General features: G+C 30.6%; 2 protein-coding genes across 3 annotated transcripts; one reads left to right on the top strand and one right to left on the bottom strand.

Annotated features, from left to right (window-relative positions):
- Nucleotides 1–788: 788 nt before the first annotated feature.
- LOC144854028 (syntaxin-7-like) lies at nucleotides 789–8627 on the bottom strand. Its single transcript, XM_078711909.1, has 11 exons — nucleotides 8601–8627; nucleotides 7651–7788; nucleotides 7226–7300; nucleotides 6737–6806; nucleotides 6424–6517; nucleotides 5832–5981; nucleotides 5357–5403; nucleotides 4806–4899; nucleotides 4295–4367; nucleotides 3897–3979; nucleotides 789–3386 (listed from the first exon to the last, which is right to left on the bottom strand). The coding sequence occupies exons 2-11, from the start codon at nucleotides 7712–7714 to the stop codon at nucleotides 3291–3293; spliced, it is 846 nt and encodes a 281-aa protein (XP_078568035.1). The 5' UTR covers nucleotides 7715–7788; nucleotides 8601–8627; the 3' UTR covers nucleotides 789–3290.
- Nucleotides 8628–8888: 261 nt separating this feature from the next.
- Nucleotides 8889–13915, top strand: LOC144853771 (uncharacterized). Of its 2 annotated transcripts, none has more exons than XM_078711594.1 (4): nucleotides 8889–8911; nucleotides 11406–11626; nucleotides 11908–12021; nucleotides 12382–13915. In XM_078711594.1, exons 2-4 carry the CDS (start codon nucleotides 11428–11430, stop codon nucleotides 12534–12536), a joined length of 468 nt encoding a protein of 155 aa, XP_078567720.1. In that variant the 5' UTR covers nucleotides 8889–8911; nucleotides 11406–11427; the 3' UTR covers nucleotides 12537–13915. The 2 variants fall into 2 exon arrangements, with proteins under 2 accessions (XP_078567720.1, XP_078567721.1); XM_078711595.1 differs by lacking the exon at nucleotides 8889–8911 and adding an exon at nucleotides 8920–8936 and having other exon boundaries at nucleotides 11408–11626.
- The last annotated feature ends 1048 nt before the right edge of the window (nucleotides 13916–14963 follow it).

Genomic DNA, 14963 nt, shown 5'->3' on the forward strand with positions numbered 1-14963 from the left:
TGCGTATATATTGTGACATTAAAAGTATATTTATGCTGTTATTAAGGCATGCACTATCGCATTTTTCCATAAAAAGAGTTGGAGAGTTTTTATTTTGTCTCCATTTTCTCTGATATTTTACTATGATACCACCAATAATATAACAATTTTTGTACTATATGATACCACCAATAATAATACTACCATTTTGTTTGTTGAGGTTTCCTTGAATAATGTGGTGCAGTATATAAATGTATGTTTGTTATTTGATGTTTTATATAATAAAACGAAAAATTGAAAAACTTATGTTTTTGTTTTAATTTAGTTTTAGTGGAGGTGATCTTGATATAATATTACACCCGGTGTTCTATCGCTAGGTTCTAGACTGCAATTTAGTTTTAGTGGAGGTGATCTTGATATAATATTACACCCGGTGTTCTATCGCTAGGTTCTAGACTGCAATTCGACTTAATATTTGTAAACAGATAAATATGTTGGCACATAGGCCTCTAACGTTTCATATGTATTTGAGGTTTTGGACACAAAAAATCGAAACGCCGACTGGTGGTGGACTAACATAAAAAAAGAAAATAAAAGAGAATAAAAGGCAATTCTACTACAGGCCTAGTACTATTGGTATTGGTACGAATATTCACCGAAAACAAACCACAGGGCTAAATAAGCTTCACCAACACAACAATTGACGATCACAAACCATACAAGTTGGTCTTCTTCACCTATTGACCATGATTCAAAGTAAAACTGTTCTTTGGTTCGGTCCTGTTCCTTCATAAAAAATACGAAGTAGCTCGAGTATTGAAAATCACGATTTTTATTCACATTTTTTTTTATACACATAAAATATTCAAGAAAAATTATACACACTGGGTTACAAATCCTCGCACATGGCCCTACCTATAATCTGGAACACAATTTATTCAACTCTGAAAGTTACATTTTCTAATTGGCAATATAATTGCATTATATAATTCATTCTTATTATCTACACATTCACTTTTATAAACCTCATCCAAGCGATATTCGGTTTACGGTAACGATCACGATAATCTATAACGCAGACATTTCATTGGAAATAAAAATGACAGAAAAGGAAAATCGTATTTTCATAATGCCATAACTTGTGCCGCGCCTAAATTTATTATTCGAATAAAACGTACAAGTTCATTCAACTCATATATATTTGGTGACCGTGTCTTTAGTTAACTAACTTCGTATAAAGCATTTTATTTCCTTAAATTGTTCAACTACATTAAAAGGTGTTTATATCTATATATAGTATATTACTATGAATGTATAATTACATACGAAATCGATGATGCAATTTTAACAGTATACCTACTGGGTTTAGATCGGTCTCCTACTAATAATTGGTAAGAATAACAATACTGATAAAGAATACTATAAATAATAGAATATCAGAAATAGGAATGTTTTCTATATCTTACAAAGAATAAGGATGGGTCGTAATGTTTGGTTCCCATTAGGACGTTAGCGCAAGTGAATTGACCAATCAATCACAAGCGATGGATTATTTGAACTGTCGCTTGTCATTGGTCAACTCGCTTGGGTCTAAGTCTATTGCGTTGCGTCCTAGTGGTGACCACGCTTCAGGACGCAACGCAAAGACGTACGCACGATTACTCGGAACTGTCGCTTATCATTGGTCAAACTTGAGCGTATGTCCTTCCAAGCTGAATTCATAATACGTTAACATTTTAATTATAGTCACAATACTTAGTTTAGTTGTTGAAATAAAAATCAGTGTGTTTTATCCGGTCGTTTTCCAATACAGTCGATTGTTCGATATCCACTGAATGTTATATAGGAACATTTTATACAGAGTACTGGACATACATTTAGACTACAATATTGTAAATGCTGATTAAACATATGTACACGTAATTACAAAACTGTCAATATATTATTTTCTTACTTCTGTGTTTACTTTCAACCTGTACCTACAATGTCAGTGTTTAATCTAAATGTTGAAGGATTGAGTTGAATTATTATTATTACATGTTGTGCCAAGTGCCTTCTATATAATAATAGTGTATCATTTAATATTCTTGAACCATTCCACATTATTTTGTTGATATTGTAAATTAATTGTTGTTTAAAGTATTATTACAGGGTAAATTCACAGTATTCTAAAACATTGTTACATTTGAAACAATAAATTATATACATCTATAATTTAATAACATTATTGATAACCCATATGAATATCATGCCAATGTACAATTTCATTTTTAGAGTCTGTCTGAAAAGACTAAATCAATAGTAAAGCATTTATTAAATATGTATTGTTTTAGGGTAGTTGAAACTAATTGTCTACTATGCTACCTTAAACAAGTATGATTTCCTGAAAAAGTACTGTATTAAATAAACTAAATATTTCATTTTAATGGCACATAATAATTGGTTTAAAAAGTTGGAGGGGAATAAAAAATGTTAACCGACTTCAGCTACAGTACATGCAAAATGAGTGTATTGTTTAATAGTAATAATATTCACACTAATCATTTTGGTTTCTGTACAAAACATATGTGTGTGAATGCAATGTAGCCTGTACTGTAGCCTTCTCAGTGTGAACGCAGCTTTAAATAGATTGAAACATTTTGAGTACGCACTTTCTTATTTGATAGAAAGTTAATCATAGGTCCTTCTGGGACTTAATTTAATGCAGAGATTCACACTTGTGGGTTGCTTATGTAGACTTCACAATTACTGTCTTTCATTAATGAAATCAAATGAGCATGTGTGATAATTGTTTTGTAAGATAATGAAGTATTTATTTACTAATTTGTGTAAATGGTTAAAATTCTAAGATAAAAAATCCCACTATATATACATAATATAATATGTCTAGTAAAAAAAAAGTATAAGAATGGGAATAATTGATGTACACACAGCGGCTGTGTATTGAAGGTAATGGTATATTATACTATACGTACATATGATAAAGATTTCAGTTATGGTGATGATTGTTGTAAGAAAGGGGAGGTTTGGATAAAGGTGGTGGTTGATACTATAGAGCAACATTTTCAGTTTAAGATCCAACATGCTACCGGGCATATATAATACTATTATGTGTAAATACACACCTAGTTGCTGTGCGTATATTATAATTTCTTTTCATTGTACATATAGTCACTGTGCATATAGCCCCACCCAATAATAATAATATATTTATCTGTTTGTATGTACACTTAGCGCTTTGATATGTATCTTACTATGTAATATCATGTGATATGTCAGGTGATCTACCATTTGATCTATCAGGTGATCTATCATGGTTTGAGTGTTAAATACAGAACAAGAGCAATGATAGCTAACAGAACAATACAAAAAATAAATATACAGCACATTTTCTTTCTTGATTTTTTCTGTAAATAGAAAAAAATATATTTCTAAAAAAAAACTGGAAATAGAAGAGCTATTTATTCCTCGGTCCTCGAGTTAAACTCACTGTCACCACTGAGAATTCTTTATTTTATTGTTGAATGTTCAATAATCGCGTGAATAGTGGTAAAGTTAATGTGTACTGATATGTGTACTGTATGTACACATATCATAACAGCACAAGTTGTCTTATGAATACCGAAATGTTTGTCCATTATCATAATAAAATAACAATAGAAATTCATCTTAAAGATTGGCAAATATTAGTACGATAAAAAACAGATAAATATAAAATAAAAATCAAAAAAATCATATACAGTACAGAGTATAAACACAATATTGCACAAAACAAAACAAAAAAGTTTTAAAATGCGGTAACAATTTAGAAACTGCATATCAAACAGACTATTTCAACTATATTGTTGATATTTATATTTGTATGAACATTTATATAACAGAGAACAACAATACAATAATAGATAGTGGTAGTGTACCTGATAATCTCTGGCTTTGTGTAGCTGTACATTAGCTTGTTCAACATGCATTTCAGATGACTCTACATTTGCTTCTATACTATCTACAAAACGAAACAAAAATGTATTATTTAACTGATTAGCTTACCAAGACCAAATTATTTTTTTGATTTGTTTTACCTTCTTCAGTTTTGTTTTTTATTATGTATTGTATAGGAATTTAAGTCTAATAATAAAATTGAATATCAACTGGAAATTTAAGAGGACATCTTAATATCAACTGGCAATGTTTTGTCAGGTTGGGCAGGTTATCCTGTGTATAGCTTTAACAAAGTTGAAATAGTTGAGATACCAGGTAGTATTAGAAGGCAGACCCTTAGGGAATGACAGTTGAAGAAGACAAAGTGTATACTACTTACCGATCATTTCTCCTTGTTCATGGACAATATGCGCAAGATCCTTAAAAATGTGATTTACATCCAAAATATCTGACTGCAAATAAACACAATAAAATTACATTATTATACTATGAAATATTTGAAGGGTAAATGTACTGTACAGTTTCTTATTTGAAACCTGGGTGGAGAAATCAAACACAATTCAAACTACAATAACTTGCACTCGAGTGACCGAGCGGTTTGCAAAGAGTCAAACAATGACACAGGTTGAAGGCATGCCTCAGCAATAGTTTTAGAGGTAAAACAAATTTCTTGGATAAGGGCTGTCGGTCCACAGCTGGCCAGTAGATCTTTTTGTCGACTCATCCACTTTCAACAGTTATGGAAAACAACAAGAGTGACCATATGTCTCAATGAAAAAGTAATAACTAACCTACTGCCATTAAGAGGGTGAAAACTAAAAATGCATTGATGATGGTGGTGAGAGTGTTAACTGATATAGTTATTATTATGTAAGAAATTGTACACATACCTCTAACTTTTTAAGCTGTGCCTCTCTTTCTTGTAAAGCATCCAAATCATCTTCTTGTAACATCACCTGTGATGTGTTAGTCCCTGATGAACCACTGTAGAAAAACAACACAACATTACATTGCATGATCTGCCAACTAACTAGAAATCTACTCAGTAACAAGTAAATTATATTGACTGTTCTATTCAATGAGGTACTGGTCCTTGTAACCGTGATCACATATGGTGGCTATTGACTGTATACATTTAGCGCTTACTGCATGTTGATGGTAAAAACAATATCACTCCTGCATCCCACTAGACCACTATTTTTTTATTTTTTTATGTTTTGTAGCTAAACCCATCTCTGAGGAATTGCTATCTGTCAACTACACTTCTGTCTATGACGCGTGGAGACAAGTTTAATATAATGACAGTCAGGATTTCAACAAATGGAATATTCTCAAATACATTCATTAATGTTTAATAATGGACTGACTGTGATATGAAAGCCACCAATGGCAAGGATACACTTTTACGATAGAAAGAACTGTATAGTCAAATATGTCTTACCCAAGATTTAGCAAATCATCACCGTGTGTGGAGTCATCATAAGGATTCTGAAAAACAAATTATTATTATTTAGGAATACAAGAAATGTGGAATTTACATGAAAAAAAAAATTCTATATTATTATATACAGTAAAATATGGAACGCCGTTTACGCACCATTTCGATGATATGAATTTTATGACTTGATATGTGAATGAAATGCATCAATATGAAATAAATGATGAAATGTTGATAGTAAAACGTCTAATTTCTGAACACCTATTTTATGAATTGATGCAATATTGACGTACTATTTAATATACATTTTTTAATCAATCAATCTTTTTAATCACAAACAAATGGGCAATTGAAACAACTTTCATTGTCAAAATACAACTTTTTTCACTCATTTTCTTTATGCAACAAATGTGAACAATGCCTATGCTTTAAATAAGCACTGTTTAAACAAATCTAAACCATGCTAGTTATTGCTTACCGTTGATGATCCTCCTAACCCAGAATTCGCTCGCACTCTATTCACGCAATCACGCTGTTTTTGGGCTGCTTCTCGCTGCACACGTTGGAATTGGTTCAACGATGTAGAGAAGTCGTTTGTCAGTCTCTCCTTCTGCATCCTTGCTTGCCTCTAGCGTAGTAAAGAAAACCATTTTAATAGAATTAGCTAAAGTAGCACTAAAGGCAAAATAAAACATTGTGTATATAGATCAGAGGTCATAAATTGAATTGAAGCAGTTTAAAATACATTAGAATTTCATTACAAAAGTAATTGTAATAATGTCTTTGCATTGCAATGTAAATTACTTTATTAGTTGTCTTATTATTTTTATCATATTGTTAATGTTCTCTACTGAAAGAACCACTTTGGAAATCAATGCTTTAGCAGTGAAAGTATCATTCAGTGTAAAGACAAAATAAATAAAATAAATTGCATTCATAATGCATATTAAAGATTTAAATAACGTAAACCTATTACAAAATGAACTGAAAAGGTGAATTTCCGGTCGAACGATGCTAAGTGTGAGGCAGCAGAGTGTCGAGTAGGTTGACTATAAATAATGATGACATACCGTATCTTGTCCTGATAGTGACAGTGAAGCCATTTCTTTCAGGTATTTGTTAGTATCTTTTGCCAGTTGATTGGTAAAATGTTGAACCTCATCACTATAATACAAAATTAAAGACACATATAAGAGTACACAGCTTTTAACTTTCCAAACATCCATTTTATTCGGTTTAATGGTGACTAAGGCTCGAAGATTCAAGGTAAATTCAAGAACAGATGCAATTGGCACATATTCCCCTTGTTGCTTTAAATCAAAATAAAAAGACGGTGGGAATACAGAAGTATATCAAATAAATTTATTAATTGTGATTTCTTACAGTTTTGTTCGTAAGTTGTGATTATCATCGTGTGTTCCAAGTTTCTCTACCATTCGCTGTACTTCACCAACTGTAACATAAATAAAGTACAAATGTTTTTTTTAATTCATAGAATAGAAATTACAGGTTCATTAGGTAGACTGGACTAAAACAATATGACAGAGTAAAGAGTCTTTCACACCAGTTCGGCACGGTTCTGCTCCGGCAAATCAAATGTCAATGTTTCGTTTTCACATGGCTATGCGATTATCGATTGGCGCATAGCCGCGTGAAGTGTCGTTAAAACATCAACGCTTGATTCTATTTGTAGGCACCGACCAGAACAGGTGTTAAAGACCCTTTAAGAGCAGTTATTCTGTTTGGACATAATTTACTTGAGCAAGTTACTACAAAATTCTTTGTTTTAGTGGTTCAACCATTATAACATTGACTATTAACCCATCACACACAGAGCAAGAAATTTGAATTCTATATGATAGGAAAACTTACCATTTGTGTTAATTTTCTGAATATTACTACCAATAACCTGTGATAGTCTGTTGAAATCAGAGGTATTACTTCTTCCTGTCATGTAAAAATTAGAAATATTAACATACTTTTTAGTAAAGATTTAGTGATATTATATTTATTCTACTTGTTAAGCACTCTTCAATAAAATTTGTAAAATGTATAGTGTATAATAGCTTATACTGAAATAGTAAGCTACATAACTGAAACATTTTTAAAATATTTTATTTAAAAATAAAATGTACATGAAAACCAAAATGGTATGTCATATTGAATACTGTATTTACGGCAGAATACTTCATAAATTACAGATACTCAAATCAGCTAGGGCAACATATAGTCATTACATGACAGGACAATTCAAAATCAAAAGTTTTATACAAATCTACATGAAATACAACACTTACCAGAATTACTGTAGGAAGCATCATACGCCTCTGATCCAAAGTCCCCCTTACCATAGGATGCCATTTTGGAATACTTTGTTGAATCCAGTATGTAAATAGACACAGCTCTGTTCCGACACTCAAATGCTATTACTGTATCTAAGATATTTTTAAAGTAGATCAAACATAATCAATGAATCATCAAATAATAAATAATTATTTAGACCGTCGTCGTCTCTGCGTGAATCTAATTTAAGCAAATATTTAGCTGGTAACTTATTTGGATAAAAAAACATATATATACCCTAAAAAATTGTGTTGCTCTGAGACTGTACTCAACTCAATACAAAACAGAAAAAACAATGCAATCACGACAAAAAGGTCACATCATTTATTAAATGTTAATAAATAGTCTATATAAAAATCCCTGAGTAGGTTTTATATATAATTCACTGTACTTGAAAATGATAAAATGATGATGAATCATTCAATCATCATATATTTCATCATCATGTATGTTATATAATTAGGCTAAACAGAAACTGATCAGTTGTTTTGTGTTCATTAAATTAATTAAACAATTTGATGAATCTACAAAATTGGCCTAGCTAGGCATAGCCTGTTAGTGGGTATACTGTTTTTGGTTTATTAGTTTAGTATCAACTGGAAATTTGAGAAGAAAAAAGTAAAAACACCTAGGCCCACAAAACAGACTGGCCATTTTCCAATCACGGTACGCCCACTGTGTGACCTTTCATAACAAACATCAGTATGTCAATCGTTAGCCTAGCGGTGTAAAACATATCCGGAAATGATATGTTCATGAACGAATTTCGAGCCAATATATTGGCTTATACACACTGGTAATATACAGCAAAGAAATTAGAATATAGCAATTTCTAAAACGCACAAAACGAATCGTGAAGAAATTGTAATATAATACATAAATACAATAATTATATCATACTTACATACACTTTTTATCGATTGTGGGTGGAAAATGTCGTCAATTAAATAGAGGGCGCAAATAAAATAGATGACGCTTTTCTCATAAGCTTCTCGTCTGAATTTCCTGAAACGCGTTTATCTCTAAAAGAGTACGATAGAATGACATGTAATCTCTTTGGAATATTATTAATTGTGGACATATGCGTTTAAAACGCAAAATTTGACACAAAATACGCGTTGTGGGATGGATCCGGGAGCACTCAACCATAAAAAATAAAACTGAATTCACTAAAAAATAAGCTTCTTTTTTAAGCAGTTTTAACAATTTTAAATGGTTTGTATATATTTATGATCAATCCGTACGTTGTATTAATACTTATCGGATCAGGTGCCGTTTTCGGCCACCTCGACTTGTATGGACTATACCATTATAAAAAGATGGGAAAATAGGGGTGTCCCATTTATTAATTGAGTGTGTTAATGTGTTAAAATACTGCTGCTTTTGTTCATTTGTTTAGTGCATTATGTTTCAGCAACAAAGGGAAAACAACTACGCCCTACACGTTGTAGAATTAATTTCAGTTTTCAAGTTATACAGTTATATTATGGCTCTTTATTTCTATATAATTTGTAGGTATCCTTGATCCCTAACATGGATATAGGTGGATTCCCTAAGGTGGATATTGAATAATTTTCACGGATTTATAGATACAGAAAGTATATAAAGAAATTAGTTTTTATTCCAGTTACAAATAAAAAATATAATGTATCTAACGATAAAACAGTAGTACATATTTAACAAAGATGACAGTAGTACATTTAATAAGATCTATCACACTGATTATTAGGTAATCAGTAAAACAAATAAGCATAATTTTGTCAATGAATCTGTAACAAACGTTTTAAACACGTTTTTAAACGTTTCTGTATAGAAATACAGTACATGTTCTAATTGAACAACGTTTGCATCAAAACGTTATAATAATGAACTCAAAACGGAGCTGACAATGTCGCCATGAGGAGGATGATTGGTGTCTAGCATGGAATATATGGGCAAGCCGTTTGCTGTAGAACGAGTCAAGCATTTGCATAGACAAACCAATTACTTTCCCCGCTCTACCCAGCATTCTCAATTCGTTTCCTTTAATTAATGTATACTGTCAGACCAATTTTGTTTTCGAAAATCAATCTTTATTTCTTTCGTTTTATTTATGTTTAGTTCAAGAAAATTGTTGCCATAATCGGTAAATCGAATAATCTCAAAAAGGTACAGAGAAAAATCGTTGTCCAACTATAGCCGAGTCATCGTAAAACAAAAATACATATAATTAAGTTGTCAATGAATCTGTTACCATTTTGTTTCTGTATCTACAATCGTTTCATTTATTTATATTTAACATTAAATGTAAATGTATCAGGTGATCAGTAAAGCAAACATACATATAATTACGTTAATGAATCTGTTACTATTTTGTTCTGTATCTACATTCGTTTCATTTATTTATTTACATTAACATTAAATGTATCAGGTAATCAGTAAAACAAATAAACATATAATTAAATCAATGAATCTGTTACCAGTTTGTTTCTGTATCTACAATTCGTTTTACATTTAGCATTAAATGTAAATGTATCAGGTGATCAGTAAAACAAACAAAAAAACATATAATTATGTCAATGAATCTTCAATTATACTCGTCTATCGATTCCAGGTTCTTGGGTTCAAATCCATGTTGTTGGGATTTATCCCTTGCAAATAAAAAATATGATTTATCTACCGATAGGATTGGGCCGATTTGAATGCATTTGCCAACATTTAGGATATTTTAATATCGATTGAAGATTGAAGATTTTTTACTCGATTGTGATATTTAGTTGTTTTGTAGTTTAACATGTTTTAATTCCGATTGTATTGTAGTATTTAGGATCGATGTTTTAATTTCGATTGTAGTTTTTAATATGTTTTGATTCCGATTGTACTGTAGTATTTAAGATTTTCTAATTTCGAATCCGATTGTACTAAAATTTAATGTGTTTAAATCTAGATAGACATAACATAGTATTTAATATGTTTTAATTTTGATTATACTGTAGTGTTTAGTTTAGTTTTATACAGTATAATAGTAAGTATAGTTACCTACTGATATAGTTAATATAGTAATATTGTTACAAAATCTTGGCATTCCGTAACACAGTACCTAATAATAACATGCCTTATAAAAAGTACATGCTTGCTTGTTTTTGATGTTCTGTATTGTAGTAGGTTACATAACAGAACAATTGTATTGTCTTCCATTCAATAATAGACACCATTCTCTACATAAAACATAATACACCACACCCCTATCATAATAATGGTATAGTCCATACAAGTCGAGGTGGCCGAAAACGGCACCTGATCCTACTTATCTAACCTAGCCTAGGCCTAGTGCGTCTTGCCACGTTGTAGCAATGTCACTGGTCAAAGCTAAGCCCAAGGCTAGGCCTAGTTTAGCTTAGTAGAGATGTGTCTTGTCAAAGAAAGTTATGTCACAGTGCAGTAGTACAGAAAAGAAGTCGTTTCGCCCATATAATGTTAATTTTGACACTGATACAATTTAAAGCTTGCTTGCTGTGGCGTCCCTTTTCCACTTATATTTTTTTCTTGCACTATAATATTATGTTCATTATTGGTTGTATATTTATTTTGTTGTCTATTAATTATGTCATTTAATACCCACATCCAATAAATTGTAAAGCTAGCGTCTAGGCCTAGTAGTACTATGTAGAGGGATTAGTTAGTAAGGAAGTAGTTTTATTAAAACCATCACAACATTTCTTTCTTTCACAGCTGTTATTTGATTGGTTAGTATGACTAAGAAGTTGAGTGTATGTATGTACAAAATGGTCAGTATACTTACCCCCAAGTCTTTACACCGGTGTGCTGTGTTTCTGCTGATAAGTGGTAGTTTAGTACTCATCTCTGGTATTGTTCTTCTTGTACTTAGCTTTATCCACTCCTTGCAATCAAATTTTTCTGTGCTCAGATGGGGAGGTGTTTTGGGTTTAGGTAAGTTATCATTGAATCTAACCAATCAAGCAAGGTTTTTACAGATTACAATATGATACAATATTATTTATTGTCTTTTGAACAATAAGGTACAAATGAAATTTGGTTGGTTGGTTTACATTTCAATTTACATACAATTATACAAAAAAAATACAAAAGAAAAGCAACATTCTTAAATGGATCCCCAAAAATGAGACAGATGACCGATACCAATTCAAATATTTATTTATTTAAAACAATGTGTATGTAATTGAAAACTGGTTGTTGTATTTTAATTACAGTGCTGGGGTTGATATTGATTGTTGGAGCTGTTATCATTTTTTATAAACAAGGTTCAACTGATGATCCAACAAGCTATTGTGTAGATGAGATGCAGACAGAAATAAGGGAACAGAGTATGTAGAAATATTTAGACAATTACTCACTTGTCTTACTCATACTATCAACACACATAAACCATTGCTCAATTTAACACTGCTGTGCAAGTATTTACTCTTATTAATAGGCTACTGGGTCAACAAGACTGTTCCTCCTCAGGCCCCAGCATACAACTCACAAAACAATTAAAATGCCTGCAAAATATATAACCACACCTATATGTATAAAAAAAACGTAGCCACGCCTATCTTTAGACAGCAATACACATAACATGTGTATAAAAAAAACCACCCTCCACACCTATCTTTTGACAGCATTCTATCAAATTTATTAACTATTATTAATGTGATTTTGTTTATTCATTTCTTTCTTTGTAGATATATTAAGATATGTGGAAACAACAGATATAGATTTAGTAACTGGTACTGACATGCAAGTCCAAGAGGTCATTGAAAGGTCAAACCTACCTTATAAACATTATACTGGAAATGTACGTGGTTTTCCAGGAGGCTATGTGAACAACATTTGTTGAAAATGTTTTTTTTTTTATTTTTACTCATTTATTTATTTTTAAATTTAATAATGGATGTTGTCAATTTATTTATTTATTTCACCATATTTCAAGAAACAGACCTAGCCAGCATCAGCTGATTTTATGGGCCCTCAACAATACAATACGTCTAACAATTAAAAAAAAAAATTACAGAATATAAAAATATATAGAGGAGAGATATATACAAATAAAACTCCATAATAGTGATTAAAATTACAAAAAATAAAGCAATAATTTAAAAAGATTAGTAATTTAAAAGGTAGCAATATACTATGTTTAGTTTTAATAATCATAGTACTGGAGTTTGGGGTGGGTGTTAGCAGGGTACATTCCTATCATATTTAAACAGTAATAAATTGAATAGGCCTACTACATTCATCAAGATACATTGTACATTTATGCATGGTGATGTAACAAATGTAATATAATAGTCCTAATAAGTAATCTTTAATCGCCTTGAATATATAAAACTTGACAATTATTTATTTACTTCTATATCTTTTACTTATTTCTTTTTATTCCTCTATTCATCATTGTATGTTAAATTTTGAATGATAAAAATGTGATAAGCAGGTTTTTAGAAATACTTTATGATTATAAATTTAAAGTGACAGCATGTTTTCATAACTAAAAACAAATAACAAAGCAAAAACACAATATGTAGATATTACAATTGCCCAAAACATGTCCTTTTTAAATAAACATGCTATGCTATTTTTATATCATTGTCATCAACTTTTACACTTTTAAAGTGCAGTAACAATATAACAGTAACTTCATTTGCTACCTCATTTTTTAATATTGCACAGGTACATTTCCAAATGTTATTTTTATACTGAAGTTAACGTTCGACAGGGTAATTTATTTGACTATTTAAAACATTCCATATATCGTCAGAGGGTAATATATTGTGACTATTTAAAATTCATTTAAAATGTGCTTATGATATAAAGTGTATTCTAAAATACTAGTTTAAGAATATATACCTATTTTTTAAACATAATTAATAATTTATATACATATAATAATAGTCCATAGTTTTGTAATGTGTATTTAATAAATTGTACTGTATTTTTTTACTCTCCGATTGTAATGAAATTAATATTTAAACTTGAAATAAATAAGTCTTGCCAACGTAGTGGAATAATATTATGTATCCAAAGAAAAGATCACTGACAAAAACAATGCTGAAGGTTTTAATCTGATGACGTCATAAATCATTTTTACGGTTTAGATTTTTTAAAGTACAGTACTGCAAAAATAAAAGACGCATGTACGGGTTGAATTGTGTACTATGTTACTGTACATTCGAAATAAACGTTTTATATTTTTTATAATAAAAATATTTATATCAACGATTTCTAGTTTTTGGGGTTTTATTTTGTGAGTAGTTCTTTTTCATTGGACGCAGCAACGGCGTAGACGCAACGCGAATTGAGTTGACCAATCAAATCTTTATTTGTTCCATATATAAAATGTGTACATGGAAAAATTGTTTTCCTCGACAGAAACATTCACAATTACATCATACATAGAACAAAATTACAATTAATCAAAATCACAAGTGACAGTTCGAATGATCAACGCGCGCGTCGTATTTTCACGTCGTTGTGTTGGCGTCAAAGTTGGAACCAAGGTTTAATACGTGTCATTAACTCGTGTCCTGTATGATGACACTCAAACAAACAATGACAAACTCCCTCATTTTGTCTTATTAATTACATATTTTGTTATCGATATCTCTTTGTGTTTACACTAGATGATGCACTTTGTACTTAGTCCATATTGCTAACAATATCCATCTATCACGTACTTAAATTTTAGGATTTCGTTAACAAAACAATGTAAGTAGTTGGTATAATAATTTTTCCTGTAATAGTTTATTAGAATAAAGATAGATATATTGTGGTCTAACCATTACGTTACACTTTGATAAGTTTAATATATTTTCCAAGAAGGTAATACTACTTCCATTAGAGTTATGTAATTCAGTGGTTTTATTTGTTATTTAACGTTCGTAAATATTAGCATGTATTGAACTAACATTGGCTGGTCCTGGTTGTTACGATCCAACATTGCATCCCTGTATTTCAAGATTTAATTAAATGACATTTGTACATGTTTTTATACTGTTTTATTTCATGGTTTGTCTCCTCCATCATTTACGTGACGTAAACAGCTATTTTTGGCCGCGCATCATGGTTCCTTTTCGGTTATTATTTTATGTAATTTGTTATGATAAACATTTAATAGAGTATGGTTTTGGCAATAAGTCACCTTTTTTAGTATTGCCAACATTACTATAGCATGAAGAATAAAAGTATCGTTTTTATAGTCAATTCAGTGTGTCTCACGAAATTAAATATAATATTTCTTCTTTAGAATTCATCGTGTACTAGATACTCC

The sequence above is a fragment of the Antedon bifida genome, chromosome 10 (genome assembly GCF_963402885.1).
Source record: "Antedon bifida chromosome 10, ecAntBifi1.1, whole genome shotgun sequence".
NCBI classification, from domain to species: Eukaryota; Metazoa; Echinodermata; class Crinoidea; order Comatulida; family Antedonidae; genus Antedon; species Antedon bifida.